This window comes from Tauraco erythrolophus, chromosome 20 (genome assembly GCF_009769465.1).
Source record: "Tauraco erythrolophus isolate bTauEry1 chromosome 20, bTauEry1.pri, whole genome shotgun sequence".
NCBI classification, from domain to species: Eukaryota; Metazoa; Chordata; class Aves; order Musophagiformes; family Musophagidae; genus Tauraco; species Tauraco erythrolophus.
Genome location: NC_141484.1, coordinates 1112721 through 1133063, shown reverse-complemented (window position 1 = coordinate 1133063; position 20343 = coordinate 1112721). Strand labels below are relative to the sequence as shown.

Sequence of the window (20343 nt, the reverse complement as noted above, 5' to 3'; positions counted from 1 at the left end):
GGGCGGGCGGCGGCGGCTGCGCGGGGCGGTGCGGAGCGGCGCGGAGCCGGGCAGCGGACGCGGAGAACGGCGCGGAGGAGCCGCCGCGCCGCCTTTTATCAGCTCCCGGCGGCCGCCGCCCGCCCCGTTCCGCCCCGCGGGGAGGAGCCGCCCCGGGCCCGACGGGGCAGGGCTGGGCTCGGCGCTCCGCGCTCCGCGCTCCGCTCCGCGCCCCGGCTGGGGCGGACAGGGCGGGGCGGGGCCCGAGAGCGGCGTGGGGCCGGGGGGGTGCGCCGTGCTGTGCCCCCTTCTATAACCCGCCTCCTGCACCCCGCTGTGCCCCATCTCGTAACCCACTGCCCATCCTGTACCCCATCCTGTATCCTGCTCCCCATCCCATACCCCACTCCCCATCCCGTACCCTGCTCCCCATCCCTTACTCCATTCCCTGTCCCGTACCCCACCCCATACCCCATTCCCCATCCCATACCCCATCCTATACCCCACTCCCCATCCTGTACCCCATCCCATACCCCACTCCCCGTCCCGTACACCAGCTGTACCCCATGGCCTCTCCTACACCCCCTGCTACACCCCATACTACAGCCCACAATACTCCGTACGATACCCATACTATACCCCACCCCATATCTCTCGCTGTACCCCATGCCCCATCCTGTGCCCAGCGCTGTGCCCCGCTCCCCATTTGCACCCTGTAGGGTGAGGGGCAGCTGGAAGGGGCAGAGCAGCGGGTGGTTTGCAAGGTGCTGGGTTGATTTGGGGAAGGATGGCGGGTGCTGTCCGGGAAGGCCGGGAGCGCAGAGGTGGGATGAACAGTCACCGCGGTGCGTGGCTGGCCCGGTGGGGCACACCTCGCTGGCACACCTCACCGTGCTTGTCCTCAGCCTGGAGCAGGGCTGGGGTGGGGGACACCAGGCCAGGTGGGAGAAGAGGCAGCCTCATCACTGCTGCATCACTGCCCCATAGCTGCCCCATTGCTGTCCCACTGCCTGGCCAGCTGGAGAGCCCGGCTCATGTTTCGTCACCCCACAAGCACCGTGATTCTCCCAGGAGTCCCTTCACAGGGGAATCACAGAATCACGGAATGGTTCGGGTTGGAAGGGATCTCAAAGATCATCCAGTTCCAACCCCCCTGCCATGGGCAGGGACACCCTCCACTACACCAGGTTGCCCAAAGCCCCATCCAACCTGGCCTTGAACACTTCCAGGGATGGGGCAGCCACAGCTTCTCTGGGCAAAACCCCACGGGACAGTGAGGCTGTGTCCCCCCGTCCTTCCCATCCCTCGAGCCAGCAGCAGCAACTTTTGCACAGGTCACGAGCACTGCGTCCCCCCGCCAGCCCTCCCGCCGCTGCCCTCCGCACGCCATGGCGGTTAAAAGGGAGCTTCCCGCAGCGGCTGTGCCCGCGTGCCTGTGGCCGTACAGAGGAGGAACATCTGGAGGGCACCAGGTGCAAACTGCCAGCAGCTGCCTCATCCCGGCCCTGGGGCTGAGCCTTCCTCTCCCTCCTCTCTGCTGCGAGAAGCGGTGAAACAGTTAAGCAGCTGAGCATGTTTTTCTCCACTGTCTCCTCCATCAATTCCGAGAACAGGGAGCGCGAGCGGCCGGGACGGTCGATACCCTGGCCCCAAACCTGCCGTTTCTATTCCCCTTCCTGCCTCCCTCTCTCCATCCCACCCGGCGAGGCGCAGGGAAGGCACCGAGGGCGGCCGCTCGCTCAGGCTGCATGTGGCTCCTAATTTGGCTTCTGGCCTCCTCAGGGGTTTCTCACGCCAAAGGACGGGGAAGAATTTACGATCTGTGAGAAGGGTTTTTCTCATTTTTCTGGAGCAGCTGGTTAACCCTTTCACACTGGGGCTGAGAAGGAGAAGCGGCGGTGGGACGTAACCTCAGTAACCAGGCTGCCATGGGAGACGTTCCCAGAGGGATGCCCGGCTGCCCGCAGCGGTGGGACCTCGTGGTGCCCCGTCCCTGCTCCGTCCCTGAGCGGCCAGGCTGGTTGGCTCCGGCAGGATGCTGCTCCCTCGGCCGGACACCGGCGCCTCGCCGGCTTTCCAGTGTCAGCAAAGGATTTCAGATCAAGCGTCCGGGAAGAGTGCCTCCATCCACATCTCCATCACCTTATTTTTAGTTACGTTATGTAAGTTCTTCGCTACGTCATGGATGTGGGGGGTTCTTGCATCTAATTCCAGTGTGACAGCCCAGCAATTCAAACAAGCTGTTCCTCTGGAGAAGAAGATAAAAGGATTTGTAATTTCTCATAATAAAAGAGGCCTTTTGGGACGACCCTCCGAGAATCTCTCGCATCTAGGCCTGCTCGCAGACAGCCGCTCCACTTTCCTCCCATCCTCTGCTTCTCTTTGTCCCCAGGAAATCTGAGTACTGAAAACCTTTCTCCCTCGTCACCCCCTGCTCCCAAAGCGAGTCTTCTGCTGGAAGCAGCCCGAGATTTCCTGGTCTCACGTTAAGAGGCAGATTTGCCAAATCACAGTGGCCCTGGCTTTTCCTGGGTCAAAAAATCTTCATTGGCAAAGGCCACCCGGGGCTGGTCCATGCTGCCCGCGCTGCCCTTGCCCCACGGGGCTGTGCTGGAGCCCAAGGCAGAGCTGCCACCCTGCCGCCTGGAGCACCCTGGGAATTCGTGGCAGGAAAAACCTGCCTTTGCCTCGTGCCGTAGCATTTGCTTTGATCGCCTCTCCGTTGTTTTTTTTGTTGCTGGCTGGGTTTCATCAGGGTGATTCACTCCCCGGGGCTCAGCAGCAGCTGGAGCGTGCCCAGGGTAACCATGGTGGCAGAGTCCCTCACCAGTTACCTAAATCCCCATGGCACCTCCCAGCGCTTCTCCTCGGAAGGCAGAGACCTTCCATCGCGGGGGCGGCACCGGAGAAGCACAACCCGATGGGTGCAATGTGGGAAACCAGCCACGCCAGTCGCTTAACACCAGTGGGATCAATGGGCAGCAGCCCTGCCCTGACCCAGAGACAGCCTTGCCAGCCCTGGAGCTGGCACCCGTCCCTGTCCCCAGAGAAATCCCCCCTCCTTTGCAAAATCAGGGTCCCTCCCCGGGGTGACGGTGCATCGGCTCACGCGCGGCACCGGCCACCTCCAGCCCTGGGTGGAGCGAAGTTGCTGTGGCAACACCAACTTATGTAATCCACCCCGCTCGGCTGCAGGTGTGGGGAGGAAATTGTGCTATTTTCGAAGTTTCATTAGGTTCCTTCTTAATTACCAGCCTGGCATCATGCCAGCTCTCCTGGCTGGGTCACGCGCCCCAGCGCAGGGACCGAGCGCCGTGCCAGGGCGGCGATGGCCGAGGGCGGTGGTGGCCGAGGGCAACAGTGGCACGGAGGGGACCGTTACGGCCAACAGCTCCTCTGGGTTTCCAGCACGGTGGGCAGATGCTCACCGAGGTGCCTCGGCGGGTGGATGCAGTGGCTGCCCGGGGAGGGAGGTGGCTGCAGGGTGGCATAGCTGCCCAGGGAGGGGAAAATGACGCTGCGTGGGGTCACCAGGAGCTGCCACGTCCTCTGCACCCCAGGAAAACCTGCGACACAGGAGAGGGAAAAAAATAAAGGTGGGTTGTAATCCTGCGTGCCATTGAACGTGACCGGGAGCTGCACCGGGCGCTCGCTGTTTGCTCCTTGGCACCTCGAAAGAAGACGGGTGGTGTCAGGGTGGGAGGGATGGAGCAGGGGGGGTCAGGGCACCTTTGCAGCAGCCGGTCCCGGCCGGAGGTGCCGCCTCCATCTCTAACCCACCTGCTCGCCCAGCGCGGGCCCGCGGCGGGGATGGGGGCCGCGGCCGCCCCGCTCCTCGTGCAGCCACACCTCGGCGGGCGCCGACCTGCGAGTGTCGACTTGTTAACGAGATCTCCGGGAAATTTCCGTACGTTTTGGCTCAGGCAGATGGCTTCCCCAGCAGAGCCCTCCCAGTCAGCCGGGAGCCCTCTCCGTTCTGCGCCACGGGTTAGTTATTTCTCAAATAATTTCAGTGTGATTTTTCTGACATCTGGGGAGGGGTCATGGGGGAATCAGCCCGACAGGTTTGAGTACAACCAACGCAGGATGAGCTTTGACCCGTCCACCTTGCTCAGCTCGGGCTCTCTCCCTGCCTCACTGCCGAGCGGGGGGACCCTCCTCTACGCTGGGTTGTCCCCAGTTTTCTTGTGAGCACCTCACTAACCTCTGCAGGAGCCGGGCAGTGAACCCCACACCAGCGCACGTGTCCCGGAGTCCCCCACCCAAACAGCTCTGCTTTGCCCTTTGCAGCGCGGCTGTCGCTCACCGGGATGCCGGAAAGAGCGGCTGCGGTGCCACGCTGGTACCCATCGGTGAGCGCTGGGCCCTCCACTGCCACGGGCTCCACATCCCTCGAGTGTGCAATGTCGAGTGTGCAACAGCGAGTGTGCAACGTCGAGCGTGCTGCTGCCTCGAGGCACACAGGAGTTCACACCTTCTGTTTCGTAGGGTCAGGACTTCAAAGTTGTCACAAAACTGGAGATTCCCTGCGTGTGCCAGCAGCTCTCAGCCGGTGAAATCCCTCCCGAGCACAAACAGCAAATCAAGTAAAGCCATTTATGAGGATTAGCAAGGGATGAACAATTCAGGCTCTTATTCCACTGAGTGGGAGCTGCAGCACTGGAATCCGGCGCAGAGTCTGGAACAGCGGCGCCAGCGATTTCCAGCTCCTGCCTCGCACTTTGCGGCGCAGGACGCGCTGCGGTTTACAAAGCAGGTCAGGGTTATTTCACCAGGAGGAAACCGAGGCACAGAGGAGAGGAGTAACTGGCCCCCGGTCATCCCAAGCAGGTTTCCTCTAATCCTGATGGAAGCAGCATCTGAACAAGATTCCCAGTAGTGAAAGTTGCTGTTTCCAGGTATTTGTACACCAGGAACTGTTTTGCTCACTGATGCGGCACAGCAGCTCTTTAGCCGCGTCGCTCTCTGCATTGGCGCCCACGGCCCTGCTTGCGGCGAGGGACACTGCCAGGCTCGGCTCAGCGGGCACTGGGAAGCTGCTCTGCCATCATCGGCCTTTCCGATGGCCACACAGAGCCTGGCCTGGGCACCGTGGGGCGATCGGGGCTCACGACCGGGGGCACCATTGGCAATAAAATAACTGGAGGCCCTGGGGAAGGAGCGTGGGCTGGCGAAGGCGCTGGCAGAGCGCTCGGCTGGCACCGCCACAGGGATGGACCCCAGGACACCCCCACATCCCCTGCTGCATCCCCCGAGGGAGTGGGATGCAAAAGGCAGAATTTTGTTGGCAGGTGCCTGGGATGCTCCTGCTGCCCGGGTCAAAGCCAGTGCCTGCTGGAGTGGTTCAAATAAAGCTGGGAAAGCGGCAGCGTGCCCGGAGTGTGGCCTGGAGCACCCACCTCCCGCCTGGGGGCACAGGGACCTGCCCACGTGTCTCCCGCAGCACCCCCCGGGGCTCTTCCGGGGGGGACACTGGGTGGGATTGGGGGGGCAGCGGCTGCTGGAGGAGGGGAAGGGGCAGTGGGAGGGGAGCGGGGCTGGCACCAGCTGCGGGAGAGCTGGACGGGTCCCCGGCCGTGCTGCCTCCGTGGGAACTGGGGGAGGGAGGGGAGAGGTGGGGGCTCCAAAGCGAACGGCAAACAGCAAACCCGAGCTGCGCTGAGCCGCGGCGGGGGGGAGAGGTACTGGGTGTGCTGGGGCAGCCCCGACACGCAACGGGGGTTGATCCCTGTGCCCGCCCGGGGTGCGGAGCGGTCCCGGGCCCCGCTCGCTCCGCATCAGCCCCAGCTCCTGCTTCAGGGGTGAGTGACGCTGAGTTACAGCTCGCTAAGGAGATCTCCGGGGATACTTCTGAATAACAGGAATAGTTTATGTGATTTGCAGAATTGGTATGATGGGATTTTGCATCACGTTGCCAAACTCAGGGAAGTGTTCAGGGCAGTGCCTCCAGCCAGCACTTTGCACAGGGCACCGAGTGCTGCCGAGACCTTTGGGTGCTGCTGAGACCCTCGGGTGCTGCCTCCCACCCTGCCCAGCCCCTGCCTGCCTGAGAAGGACCAGTCGGTTTCAGAGGGGCAGCTCACAGAGACGAGGCTGAAGGGCCAGGATCAGGCCCCGCTGCCATCACCTGCCCTCTCTGTGCCCAGTGGCACCTCTCCCTTTCCATTAAGCCAGCAGTGCTCAGTCGGGCTCTTGCAGCCCTGACCAGCTCCCAGGCTGCAGCACAAACTCGTTCTCGGGGTTGAAGCACACGAAGCCGAATTCCCACCGCTCCTCTTCCAGCCCCAAGGCCACCCAGCTCCCCGCACGGCATCCCCAGCCTTTCTGCATGGACGGGCTCACGCAGGAGCGTTGTCTCCTCATTCAAAGGCACAGGCACAGCCCTGCGATGCTCTCCGCTCGTTTGCTCCTCGTGCCAATTAATCGTGCACTGTCGGGCTGTGACTTGTTCCAGCCTGGGGTGCAGCTGTCATCAGCCCTCCCATGCAGCCCGGCTGCCGGCTGGGAGCCCGTGCCGAGACAGCCGGTACCGTGGTCCAGCTGGTTGGGTGATGGCCAAGGGCTGGGGACCATCAGTCACCTTGTGGCGACGGCCCTGCAGGGACACCCGGCACGTGTCCACGGCGTCTCCTGCGACTTGAGGAGCCACATTCCGCTGCAGGGTGGAGGAAACCAGCCCATGGTGGGGGAAATAGTGAAGGAGGGCGGCCCTGGGGGCAACCACCATTTCCCAGCGCCCCTTCCACCCGCCTGGCAGTGGGTCTGGCTTCCCCCCAAGGTGAAATTCTGGCTGCTACGTCAGAGCAGTCGCCGCTGGAGCGTTTCGGCCGCTGCCCAGCACCGCCGTACACCCAAAGCTCCCGTCCCGCGCTACGAGCCAGCAAAGGTCACATTCCCGGACTCGGCCGCGCAGCGCTCTAACAAATCTGCTTTGTTCCCATCGCTGCTCTAATTAGGAAATTGCGCCGATTTTTTTTTTTTTTTTTTCCCCACAGTTGAACTATCAAAACTCGGGCTTGTTCTCTGCCAAAGCCTCTTCCACCTCTGCGCTGGTGACTCAGCGTGACACCGGGCCACTTGAGATATGTGAGCAGGGAAAAGGAAGGAGCCAGCGGCGGGTCCCTGAGGTTCTGAGCATGCAGCCCCGGGGGGGGAGGTTGGTGTCACAGGGCTTTGAGTGCAAAACAAAACAGTGCCAGTGCCACCCCCGAGCGCGGGCAGCACCCTGCCCCTTGGCTCACCCCCCTGTGCAGGCAGGGCAAGCTCGGGGGGAGAGCGATGAGGAGCAGAGGAAGGAAAATGGGAGACACCGCCCCCCCCCCAACCTCTCCAAGGCAGTGCCTGGTCCTGACTCGGCGTTTGCCGGGAGGGTGGAGGATAAAGAACGCGGCGAGGTTGATCCCAGCAGGGTGGGAGCTGAGACCCACTGCTGGGGGGGCACCGAGTGGGGCTGCAGGGGCAGCTCTGCCCAGGGTTGCCACTCGCAGCTGCAGACCCTGGAGGACTGTGCCCTGCCGTGCCCCCCATGCCCAGCTCTGAGCTCATTGGTGCCATAAAGCAACAGGACCCAGATGGTTTGAGCCCCGGTAGAACCAGCACCAAACACACCATTTTGGTGGACATGGCGGTGTCAGGTTCATGGTTGGACTCGATGATCTGAAGGGTCTTTTCCAACCAAAACGATTCCACGACAGGTCTGCAAACCAGCGCCCACTTGGGTTCTCACCTCATCAGTTTTTATTCCATGGTTGCTTCAGGAAACATTTGAGGCAGTGGGGTGTGCAGCCATGCCAGGGTGCAGCCGTGTCCTCCTCCCGGCGCAGGCAGCCCCCCGCCTCCCCGGGCAGCGCTGCCATCCAGCTGTGTTGGCATAGAAACCACCACGGCTGTGCCACTGCGTCGCTGCGTTACACAATTCAATTAGACACCGAGTGAAAGGGCTGCTGCCGTTTCACGAAGCTGGGGGAGGTGGTCCTGGGCACCAGGGTGGCACGGGGAGGCCTCTGCCCCAAGCCGACTTCGAGGCAACTTCCCGAGCATCGCGGGGGGGAGCTGCAGAACGAGAAACAGCCCCAGCGACCAGCGCTGCCGCGCAGCGGCTCTGCTGCCTCCTGGACAACATGGAATAAAAGTCTATTTCAAGGCAGCGTGGCTTGCATAACGCTGGCAGCAGCTCCCCCCCCCCAGCCTCACGCCTTATTCCCAGGAATGATGGCAGGAGGGTCCGCGCAGGCAGCGGCCGCCAGTCAGGGTGGGGGGCAGCTGCAGGCAGCGCTCCCCCGGGACGGGGACCCTCTCTGCAGAGGGGAACGGGGAAAAGGCAGCCCCGTTTCCCAGCGGAGCTTCTCCCTTCCCCCAGCCGCTGCCTCCTGCGCCGGGCGCTGATCCCACATTGCCACACAAGTCACGTCAAATGCCACGGCGGCTGGATCGGGCACCGAGCGGCGCGTTGGAAACACCACAGAGACGCCGGCAGCCGCTCGGGGAGAAGAAGTGGCGGATCAGCTGCTCCCGCAAACGGGAAGGGACTGAAATGCACTGTCACCTTCACACGCGCTGTGTCGGTAACGGGCAGTTTGCCGCCGAGTCTGTCCGGTGGCCCGAACCTCTCCGGTGCCTCCAATGAGGAGCCAGGGCTGGGGGCACCGGGGACGGCTCCGGGCGCAGCGTGGGGGTGGCAGGGGTTGCTCGTATTCTCCAGGGTTTAATTAGCAAGGAGCAGCGTCGCCTCAACGGCTTGCTTTGAGGGAGGATGCTCCTCTATCGAACTGAACATCTGGCCAACGAAAACACAGCTGGCAGAGCTCCACGCTCAGCACGGTGCTGGCTGCCACCCCGCTGCCACAGCTGAGCGGGTACAAGGGAGTGTTAATTAAACGCCATTAAACACGGTGCAGCTGCTTTCCCAGGGGCACGGGAACCCCGGCACCTCCTCTGCCAGGGACAGCACGGGGGGGCTGAGCCACCCCCGCGGCTCCGGCTGCGCCAGGCAGGGGAGACCCGCAGGCGTCCCCCAAAAGACCTCCCTGGGGAGGGTCCCTCATCCTGCACCCGTGGCAGCATTCCCGAGGACCCAGCAAACGGTGCCCTCGAGCCGTGCCCATCAGGAAGGGGCGATGGCCACGCACGGGGGGGCTGCGTTGGCTGCTCGGGGGGGGGGGTTGGACAACCCCACTGCCGCGGAAGCAGAGGATCCTGCCGAGGGAGGGGAAACAAGCCCCCCGCCAGGGCCCGGACAACATGGCCACGATCTGGACAGAGCCACACACTCCGTGCGAGTCCAGCATCCAGGTGCAGGCGGTTCATTGCTGTTAAGAATTCCAGAGTAATCCTTGGGAAAAAAAAAAAACAACAGTCCAGCTCCATTGCAAAGCCAAGGGTGGGAGGGCTGCCTTCCCAAACATCCCAACGGCATCCAGCCCATTCCTCCTGCCTCCCAGGAGAGCCCTGTTCCCCTGGAAGCCGGTTCTCCAGGGAGCCCCAGTGACGAGGGACAGGCAGGCAGAGCCCCGCGGCACAGGGGCTGCTCTGCCGCTGCAGCACCATCACGGACAGGATCTCCTGGACATCCCTCCAGCTCGGCCGTACCCGGCTTGGCACCATGCCAGGGCTGTCCGGGCACCGCTGCTGTCGGGTCCAGGCAAACCTTCCCAGTGCCATCCAGGCAACCAGGATGGCGTTTCTATCACACGTGGAGCCTGCTCTGAAATTTCCTGCCCATATCTCTCCCAGGAGTGGGGAGTAAGAAGGGGAGGGAGGAGGAAGGCAGCTCTTGCTCATCCAAAACATTTACTGTGAAAACACAAGGCTGGAAGAGGAATCGGTGAAACCATTAGAACCAGTTTATTGTTACAGCACAGCACAGAGGTCACACGCTGCTCCTGGCCCTTCCTCTCAAGGAGACACAGCACAATGTTTGGTGCAGGGATCAGCAGAGGAAGCTGTTGGCAATCTGCTCCCAACTTTCCTGTTAGTTCAGCAAATGGCCTCTCTACTGTATTAACAAATGCAAGGAGCTGCATTAACCCCTTCAGCACTGAACCCCCCCCTCCCTCTCTGGAGCAGCCTCCACCCACAGCAAGCACGGAGCGAGAGCGCAGACAGCACCGGGATGCTCACTGGGACCCAGCACGGCCTCGCTGCAGCATCCCTGGGGATGGGCAGCTCGTGTCTCTCTTGCTGCCAGGACGTTCATGAGCACGGAAACTGAAGCAGCTGGGCCACGGCGATGCGTGCCCACCCTATGGAACGGGGCTCAGAGACTTCCCTGGGGAGGGTCCCTCCTCCTGCACCCGTGGCAGCATTCCCGAGGGCCCAGCAAACGCCACGCTCCCAGGAAAGGTCCCTTCCAGACCTCGCTGGGAGAGTCCAACACCTCTGAATTACAAATCAAACAGGGTAAAACCAAACAAGTGGACACCAGGCTGGCAGCCGACTCTAGGAGCCTCCCAGGAAAAACGCTCCACCATCGCTGGAGGCGGCGCGGCGGAGGCGGCTCTCCCTGGCGGAACGAGCGCGCGTTGCAGGCGGCCGGGACCGTAACGGGGAGCGGAGCCACCGCCTCGTCCCAAAGCACAAAAAGCACCGGAGCAGAGCAGGATGCGGCCCGGTCCCGTTCCAGCTCCGGCTGCGGGTGGAGGGTTCGGCTGCTCCAAGCACGGCCGGGGTAAGCAGCGTGCTCAGCATCGGCACAAGGAGCGCTTTAAAGCCGCTCCGCCGATTCCGGAGAAAGTTACTTGCCTGCTGAAGTGGCACCGCTTGGCAAACACGGCTCCAAGGCTGTGGCACCCCGGCTTCGCCAGGGAACACTAACGCAGGGAGCGCAGTGGAGCTGAGAGCAGGGCAGCCCCAAAGCGCCCGCGCTCAGCCCCAGGCCCTGCTCCGGCGGGGGGACGGGGATGCCCTGGCCAGTCTTTGGAAAGCAACAAACGGAGCCGACATGGAAAGCACGAGTCGGCCCCTGAGCTGCTGTGGGCCCACCACGGCGTGGAGAGCGGCACAGCCTCCGGGATCGCTCGTTATCATCTAGCACCGGATCACACGACCCCAGAGGCAGCCGCTAAAAGCCTCCAGGGACCCTCTGGGTCCTTCTTCTGCTGTCGCAGAAACAGGAATTAAGGGTTGTGGTTTCAAGAACGTAATAAATTAAGATCTGCAGCATCCTAAAGAGCATCTGCAAGCTGGCAAGCAAGCTTGCTTCCAAGAACAGCTAAATCTGCCTGCCACCTGGCCGGCCGGGCGGCTTTCCAGCCACTCCATCATCCCTGCGACCCGAGCGCCCGGCGACACCGCGCTGCACCAGACCGTCCTCACAGCGTGGTCCTCCTCTCCACCTACGGAGCGGAGTCTTTGAAGCGCTGATTTAAGAAGCTTCATGCCTCATGTCTGGCACAGAACGAGCCCAGCCTGACCTTTCCTGTCTCCGACCCTACAGGGAAATCTCAAACACGAGCGGACAACTGGAAGCAGAATCCATCTCAGCCCAGCTGAACGTTGCAAAGGTGAACTCTGATGATGGTGCAGAGCCAACACGGGATGACATCTTTCTTGCCTACAAGAAAGATGGGGAGAGGTTGTTCAGGAGGGCCTGCTGTGATCGGACAAGGGGTAATGGTTTTAAAATAGAGGGAGGTAGATTCAGGTTGGATATTAGGAAAAAATTTTTTACCATGAGAGTTGTAGAACACTGGAACAGGTTGCCCAGAGAGGTGGTGGATGCTCCATCCCTGGAGATGTTCAAGGCCCGGTTGGATGAGGCCCTGAGCAACCTGATCTAGTTGGAGATATCCCTGTTCCTTGCAGGGGGGTTGGACGAGATGTCCTTTGAAGGTCCCTTCCAGCCCTAACCATTCTATGATTCTATGACTCCTGGCTTGTGACGTAGGCAGAAGATTCCTCCCTGTAATTTTAAGAGGCTCGTCAGGTTTCTGTCAGCCAGGTCTTGCTCAGCACCACGGGTTACCGGAGGCAGCGGGCAGGGCGGGATCCCAACGGGCATCGTTACTCCTCCAACCCAGGCCCGGGCAGAGGCCATCTCCTCACCCTGCCCGGAGGTCGGGCTCTGCCCTGGTCAGTGCCAGCACACGCAAAGCCAAGCGACCGCTCCGAGCTCCGCTCCAACGAAACCCTCACGGGATGAGCCGGTGTCACACAGGTCCGACAGAACCGTTTCCGACCCGGAACGCGAAGCGCCGCTGCCCGCGGCAGCTCAGCCTTGCTGCCCGCTCCCGGGCTGCCAGCGCTCTGCCCGGGCCCCTTCCGAGCCTCACGCATGCCAGCCAGTCTGGTTTACACGCGGATGAGACGCCGGCCGCCCTTCCACAGCATCTCCAAAGCAAAGGGACCGAGAGGGGTGCGGGGTGGTGGATGCTCCATCCCTGGAGACGTTCAAGGCCAGGTTGGACAAGGCCCTGAGCAACCTGATCTAGTTGGAGATATCCCTGTTCCTTGCAGGGGGGTTGGACTAGATGACCTTTGAAGGTCCCTTCCAGCCCTAACCATTCTATGATTCTATGATTCTATGACCGGAGCGGCCGGCGGGCACCCGAGGGCAGCGGCAGTGCCCCTCGCCCACCAGCCCGGTGCCCGGAACAGCCCTTACAGACACACCATCGCTCCGAGGGTGGGATTTCCTGGGGATTCAGTCACAGCAAAGGCAGATTCACCACTGAAATCAAACCTAAAGCAAGCGTTTGCCTCTGGACGTTTGAGAGTTGTTGTTTAATCCCGAGACAGCGCAGCTGAGTGAGTTCAGATTTTAAGTTACAAAAAAAGAAAGCACTAGAAAATAATCTTGATACAAGAGCAATAATCAGCTGAGGTTCCCCACCCTGCACAGGGAATCCTGCTCCACAATCCGCCCAGCACAGCTGGGATGCTGCCGAGGCATTGCTTGTTCCCAGCACACGCTGGGATGGCAAACTGTCCTGGGTGAAAGTTTTGTGGGGGAATCCCCAGAAGTGGGAGTTAAGATGCTGCCACCGGTTCTGGTTTTGGCCTGTTCTTGACGGGTGATGCTTCTGTGGAAGAAAAAGAAACTTGTTACAGAAACAGAGAATGCAAATGATCTCCAGACTCAATCCACTCTGTAGAGGCACAAATGCTTGCACGGCACCTGAGCTAATAAAAGTTCGTTATAAATAATTCCATGTATCCAGTACGCCCCTCTTCTTCACTGCACCTGAAGAACTGAAACAGTTTCAGAACGTACTCAACACAACTTTAGTAGCCACCAGCCCAGCGACAGCCTAGGACAGCGGGCAGACAAGCTTCTCCCCTCACCCCTTTTATCTGGAAACACGAGCCCGGATGAGGCTCCATCAGCTGCATGCAGCACGGACGGCTGGTATGTTGTCTAGCCATCCTGCTGCCAACGTAGAGATGACATCTGATCCATGTTTACTAGTAAACAAGCATTAAAAAGAAGCCAGCCCCGTTCCCCTCATCCCAGATTTCTGCTGGGCAGGTTCCACACAGAGGAAATGGCTTCTTAGGGCTCCTGGTTTCCACAAGCAGGGCAGTCCAGCTTCTGCAACGGACGGTTCGGTGTTCTGCTGTCCCAGTAGACTCTACCGGTTTGCCTTCTGGCACCCAGCTGAGTCCAGCTCTACCTTGCTGTTTCTCTCCAAGGCCAGGCTCCACCTGGATCTTCAGCATGGACAGACATCTGGTAACGCTCTGTGAAGACTCCTTCCTCGCCAGGCAACCGGCCAACGGTGCCCACGCGGTCACTCTGCTTCATGAGCTCTCTCCCGCTTCCCTCTTGGTGCCCAGCTGCACAAATCCTGCTGCTGAGGTTCTGGATCACTCAGGAGCAAACACAAACGTCGCATCAGTTGTGCGGAGCTCACGCTCCAACAGTCCTGGAATCGCGGGGCTCCAGCGATCCTCATCCAGCTGGTTCAAAATTACTGTTGTTACCTGGAGCAAAGTCACCAGAGCTACGAACAGTCATGAACCCCAGTGAGATCCAGTTTTGTGCAGCGTCAGCGCCAGGATCTGTGGTCACAAAAAGTCATTCCTGAGTAGCAGCACGTTGTGACGACACGCAGGGGACCAGTCTGAATGTTGTGCAAGAAATTCTTGTCTGAGTCAAGCAGAGAGACAAGGAAGGAGTTCCTTGTGGAGCTTCCCCACGGAACACACCCCGGGTGTTTCAAGGCAGCTGGCAGACTCACAGCAGGTACAAAGCATGACTTAGGAACAGCAAATGTAACAAAAAGGAACTCTTCAAGAGGAATGATCAGATGCTGACCCAACAGTGAGACTAGAGCCTCGGGTCCTTGTATGGTAAAGGGTCAGCTGGATTTGTCAGTAGCGGAAGCTTGTGTAGGACAGATCAACAGGGCTTTAAACCAGAAAGTTTATATCCCTTTACATTTGCTAGGACAACACTTAGAACAGGAGAGGGTCTCAGACTATTGCATGGAACTGAGAAGAAGCGTGAGAAGCCAAAGCTGCAGAGCATATAGAGAAAGCATACCTGGGATCTTTTCAGGTAGTGGCTCAGAAGGAACTTCTGGAAGCTCCATCTGTTCCTGCAAGAACATTAAAGACAGCACATGAAACATACCCCACCTACCAGGCAGTGGTCACAGGCTCTTGCACCGTGGTTTTGTGCAAAAAGCCTGTCTGGGAACAGAGTAACAGCGTAAGAGATTTCACATAAAAACTGAGACCTGCCTCTAGGAAGGGTTATGGGCTTCAGCACTGCCCAACAAACGAGCACAAGGATTTTTACAATTATTAAGTGAGACTTAATAGGACCCTGTATTAGCTATGGGACTCCTCAAATCGATGCCAGCTGCAGTTCCTCTCCCACTCATCTCCACTGGCTGCACACTTCCTACTGCCAAAGCGTTCGGAAGAGCTGCAGGCACCGGAGAGGTGGGTGGGTGATCACATACACTGACCGCTGTGATCGGAGCATGACCCGGGACTGCCGGGATCTTCATCCAGGGACGTGGAGGAGATGGCCAGTAAGAACAGAGACCAGCTGACTGTGACAGACAGCAGGGAAAGTACAACCTCTAGAAGTATCCCATTGCTAAATGACCCTGGTGTGCGGGGCAATTAGCTTGATCTTTGATGACACAGCAACTGGGCACAAACGGATGTAATCGAGATCTCTGGCAGAATGAAATAAACTATGGAGAGCAAGGGAAAAGGCACTTCCTCCCCTACAAACAGCTGCCTGAGAATGTGGATTTGAAGCTCTTAAAATAACATCAGTCCTACCTGAGTAATAGTGTTTAGTTCTTCTAGAATGGCATCTTCATCTTCCTCAGTCAGGCTGCCAGCCAGTATCTCATCTATTTGCTGGGAAAAAGAGGAAAAGACACACTCCAGTCAACAGCAGCGTGGCAGAAGCAGCTCTGTGACTTGTACCGTGGTACCTGTGCACGGGAGAGCAACGTAAACACGGGGTGAAGGGTACCTGGAAAACAAAGCTCATTATTCCGCAGGGAAGTGAGATTTAATTCTCAATCCGACTGCCTCTTAAATAAGGCTGGGAACACAGCGCACACCAGAGAAACTCTGCCTGCCAGAGAGTCTCTGCTCAGAACTACTCACGCACACAGTACATACCCTCTGGTACTCCACAGCATCTTGGGTTTCACCTATTATTCTTTCTACTTCTTCTATTGACATAACCTGAAGGAAAGAGCCAAAAATCCATGCATGAGCGAGGCCTGCAGGGAGCCAGCTCCCAACAGCCAGGGCTCTGCCCGCTCCAAGGCAAGAGTGTGCTCAGCTGACTGGCTCACACATACCTGGTGCATTTTGTTCAGACATTCGTTGCCTATTTTCAGACCCTCAAGGACCTTCATTTCAATCTGGGTGAACTCAATATCCTGGACCTGAAACAGGATGGAGAAGGGGAAACATCACAGGCTGTCACATTCCCATCGTTAGCCAGGTACAGTCTGCCAAGATCCCCGGAGAAACTGCAAGGAGAAATCAGCCAGGAGCCCCTTCTCTAGCAACACAGGATTAAATGATACCAGTTGTAAGAAACATGCACAAAAAAATCCCTAGCACAGGCAGCTGCAAAAGCACATCCAACAGCCCTTTGATTTTCCAGCTGACAGTCTGAGCTGAGGCCACAGTTTCTACAGCCATCCCAGAACAAACGTGTCCATTTCCAACATCAAGACAAGCCCAAGGAAGCTTCTACAGCAGCTGTCCACCGTGGCTGAAGTTTTACTAATTTACAAAATCCGTATTCGCTGAGTAACCTGCACTACAGACTCAAAGCCTACTCACCGCCGGGTTCTTTAGGGAAGGGTCACGGCACACGCACGGTGTCAGAGACATCTGCCCTTCAGGTGTCTCTAAACCCCCCCGTGAGGACTCGACGGGTAAAATGCAATTCCCCACAGGCAAAAGGAACACCCGCCCCACAAAAACCTTACACGCAGGGCCCGCTCGCAGCGTGCCGCAGCTCAGGCTCACTTACCATCCGCTCCAGGTTGCTGATTTGGTTTTCTGTTTTATCGAGAAGTTGCTCCTGGTAACGCTTCTTCTTCAGCAGGAGCATGGCTTTCCTGAAGGAAAACAGGAGGAGGACAAATCAGCACAGAAAAAAACAAATAAGCCTAAAAAAGCCGCATTTGTTTTGTACTTTTTCCAAAAGAGGAAAAACCATGCGCAAATTAAACACCAACTCTGCAGCGCTCCTGTGAAGAACAAGCAAATCCATCACGAATTTGCCATCCGGTGCCTGAAGACTCCGGTGCGTTCGCTGTGGACCGGGATTTGGCTGGGCCGGCGGTGCTGGGGCAGCGCAGAGCGGAGCCCGCGCACAAAGTGCTGCCGATACACACCCGGAACGGGCCGCAGGACACAGCCACCCCCCCGGCATCCATACGTGCCGCCGCCCCTCTCTCCGGAAAGCTTTTCCCGGACTGTCCGAATCCCGGCCCCGGGGCACGGGCCGGCTCCGGGCTGGGAGCACAAAACTTTTCCCTAAACTTCCTTTCTGCAGCGCACCGGTGCCCACGATTCGGTACCTGCTCCTGTTGGGGAAAACGCCCCTTTTCGCTGCAGAGGGTCCCCGCTCCCGCCGCCCCCCCCACCCCGGGGTGACCCCCCCCCCCCCGCTCACTCTTTCCGGCCGTCCCGCAGCAGCTGCCGGGCCAGCGCGCGCTCCCGCTCCAGGTTCAGGCTGATCCGCTTCTGGTACTGCCTCAGCTTGTCCCGCTGCTGCTTCAGTTGCTGCGGGACAGACGGACGGGCGGGCGGACGGACGGACAGACCGACGGCGTCACCCTGCAGCCCCCCCCGCCCGTCTCTCCCCCGGTGTCACCGGCAGCGCAGGCACCGCCGCCACTGCAGCGACACGACCCCCCCCCCACCCCACCCCGGACCCCGCAGCCCCCGCCCGCTCCGCCCCCCGCCCGCCGCTCGGGGCACCGGGGCCGAGGCGGGCGGGGCCCGCGCGGGGAAACGCGCCGGTGCGGCCCGAGCCGGGCCCGCGCGGCGGGAGGCGGGGGCTGCCCGGCCGCCGCGCTCACCAGCACCGCCTTGTCCTGCTCGGTGACGCGGCTCCGCCGCTTCCGCCCGAAGAGGTTCCCCATGGCCCCGCCGCCGCCGCCGCTCCTGCCCCGGCGGCGCGGCCGCCCCGCCCCGCCCCGCCCCCGCCCCGGCCCCGCCCCCCGACGGCGGCCGCGCGGGGCCCGGCCCGGCCGAACGCGGAGGCGGCGGCGAGAGCGGCGCAGCGGCGGGCGCGCGCCGCCGGGGGGAGCTGTGGGGGCGCGGCGGGAACGGACGGGGGGTACGGGGGGGGGCTGTAGGGGGCGGGAGGGTATAGGGGATGGGGGATATAGGGGGCGGGGAGCTATAAGGGACAGGGGGCTGTAGGGGATGGGAGATATAGAGGAGGGGGAGCTATAGGGGACAGGAGGCTATAGGGGATGTGGGGGCTATAAGGGATGGGGGGCTATAGGGGATGGGGGACTATAGGGAATGGGGAGCTATAGGGGATGGGAGGATACAGGAGATGGGGGATACAGGGGACAGGGAGCTATAAGGGACAGGAGGCTATAGGGGATGGGAGATATAGAGGAGGGGGAGCTATAGGGGACAGGAGGCTATAGGGGAAGGAGGGGCTATAAGGGATGGGGGGCTATAGGGGATGGGGGGCTATAGGGATGGGAGGATACAGGAGATGGGGGATACAGGAGACAGGGAGCTATAAGGGACAGGAGGCTATAGGGGATGGGAGATATAGAGGAGGGGGAGCTATAGGGGACAGGAGGCTATAGGGGAAGGGGGGGCTATAAGGGATGGGGGGCTATAAGGGATGGCAGGCTATAGGGGATGGAGGGATATAAGGGATGAGGGTGTAGGGGCTGGGGGGCTGTAGGCTATAAGTAATGGGGGCTTTAGGAGGTAACGGCACTTAAGGAGATGGAGAGATATAGGGGATGTGGCGCTGTAGGAGGTGGGTGCTATAGGGCAGAGGACGGGGCACCGAGGGCACTGCAGGAGATGTGATGGGGCAGGGGCAGCCGCAGGGACGCGTTCCCACACGCCCACATAGGAGAGGCCTGTGGGTTTGGGGTCCCTGGGGCGGTCGGGCAGGAGAAGTGAACGTGGCACCACCACAATTGGCCCGATGGCGGGGAGCGGGCACCCGGGGGGGCCAGGACAGGCCATGGTGGTGGCCGTGGCCACGGGACCGAAGGGAGCCCGGCAGCGATGTGGGGTGCACCGAGCCCTTCACCCCCAGGGGTGGGAATCCCGCCCTGCACCGCTGCCGTGGCTGGAGCCGTTCCCGTGTCCAGAGCTATTCCCACTCTCCCCATCTCATTCCACAGCCCAACCACCCCCGGCTTGCGGGGGCTGCCCGGCCACTGGGCCCCCCCAGCCCGCTGTGGCAGCCGAGCCCCAACGTGGTTTTTCCGGGATGCGCCGTGCCCGCAGTACGGCACTCCCTGGAGCCATCCAACCTCCTCCAACAACTCGGCTCTGCGAGGTGAGGCGCCAGAAAACACCTTTTCTCCTGCTGCAGTTTCTCTCCGGATCGCCCAACCGCTCGCTCTGCGCCGCCCCACGTCCCTGATTACGGCGTCGGCTCTGGAGAAGGGGATCGGGCACCGGCGTGGGTTTCCGTGCCGCTGCTGCCAACCGAACGCTGCCCTCAGAGGGGCACAGGGGTTGTGGGGAAAAATAATAAATAAAACCGTCTAGAAGGTGGTTCCCATGGTGAGCCCCTCGGATGCCGTGTGCTGTTTAACCCCACTGGTGCCCAGGCAGACGCCCGGCGTGGCGTGGCTGTCACCCCCAGGGGCACCCAGGACACAACCCACCTCCTGGTGACTCGATGGTCGCCCCAACACCTCCCCCTGCCCACCCTTGAAGGTCTGGCCAGGAGAGAGCCCCTGACACCCCATGCTTCCACCAGAATGGGAACACGGTGGGGATTCGGTGCCTCAGCCAGGATGCAGCACCAGTGCCGGTGCCGGTGGGATGCCCTGGGGAGGGGACGGAGCTGCGCAGCCCTCGGCACGAGGACAGCGCTCACTGGTTCGGTTTATCTGCCGCCGCCAGCGCTCCAGAGCCGGATCCGAGGCTCAGATCCACAGGCACACTCCTGCAGATGGCTGCCCCATCCCTGGAAGCGTTCAATGCCAGGTTGGATGGAGCTTTGGGCAACCTCATGTAGTGGAGGGTGTCCCTGCCCATGGCAGGGGGGTTGGAACTGGATGATCTTTGAGGTCCCTTCCAACCCAAACCATTCTATGATTCTGCTCCAGGAAACGAACCACAGCCCAGGAAGTGTTTCTGCATTTATTTTTTATTAACCATTTATTTGTCTGTAATTGTTTTACTCTTACATTACAATCGTGTGGTTTTTTTATATATATTTTTTTTAATTTTTTGTAAAATAAATAGAGATAAGTGAACTTTTTAGGTAGGATGCTCTCCAGATCCTTGGTTAAACTTCATGATTGAATCTCTGCATCAGACCTGTGAAAATACAGCCCGCACACGCACACGCTTAGATGAAAGCTAAACAGGCCGAGTTAGTTAAAAACCCACCTCCCGGCCTCGGGGCCGGCTGGCACCGGGCAGCGCTGGCACCGGGCAGCAGCTTCCCACCACGCACCTTCGTGTTTTGCCAGGTGTTTCTTGTTCCTTTAATGAATACACTGATATAAGTTAAAAACCTATTGGGTTTTTTTTAAGCTGTGCACGTTAATCGGTTACACGTAGATCCCAACTCCGGCTCTGCGCCTGCCAGCCCCTCGTTGGCCCGCGGCGTGGGCAGGGTGGAGGAGACCGTACCGCTGGGACCGATGCTGGAGCAGCACGGGAGGAGGTCGAGAAGAGGCACAGCTCTGTTAGACCATAATTAAC

At 60.1% G+C, this 20343-nt stretch overlaps 1 protein-coding gene across 2 annotated transcripts; it reads right to left on the bottom strand.

Moving 5' to 3' along the window:
* Window positions 1-12683: 12683 nt before the first annotated feature.
* CHMP6 (charged multivesicular body protein 6) lies at window positions 12684-17558 on the bottom strand. 2 transcript variants are annotated; one of them, XR_015222739.1, is made up of 9 exons: window positions 17496-17558; window positions 17087-17196; window positions 16439-16526; window positions 15753-15839; window positions 15568-15633; window positions 15217-15297; window positions 14462-14516; window positions 13590-13899; window positions 12964-12998 (listed from the first exon to the last, which is right to left on the bottom strand). XR_015222739.1 is itself a non-coding variant. In XM_086624062.1 (8 exons), exons 1-8 carry the CDS (start codon window positions 17556-17558, stop codon window positions 12946-12948), a joined length of 603 nt encoding a protein of 200 aa, XP_086480188.1. In that variant the 3' UTR covers window positions 12684-12945. The 2 variants fall into 2 exon arrangements, 1 of the variants encoding a protein (XP_086480188.1); XM_086624062.1 differs by lacking the exon at window positions 13590-13899 and having other exon boundaries at window positions 12684-12998.
* Between the last annotated feature and the right edge of the window lie 2785 nt (window positions 17559-20343).

What these genes read in the sequence shown, in the direction of transcription:
- CHMP6 (XM_086624062.1), bottom strand. Translation starts at nt 17,558, where the DNA reads ATGGGGAACCTCTTCGGGCGGAAGCGGCGGAGCCGCGTCACCGAGCAG. An exon ending in AGCAGGACAAGGCGGTGCTG is followed by an intron (nt 17,197 to 17,495) that starts GTGAGCGCGGCG and finishes TCTGTCCCGCAG; the next exon opens with CAACTGAAGCAGCAGCGGGA. An exon ending in TCAGCAACCTGGAGCGGATG is followed by an intron (nt 15,840 to 16,438) that starts GTAAGTGAGCCT and finishes ATCCTGTTTCAG; the next exon opens with GTCCAGGATATTGAGTTCAC.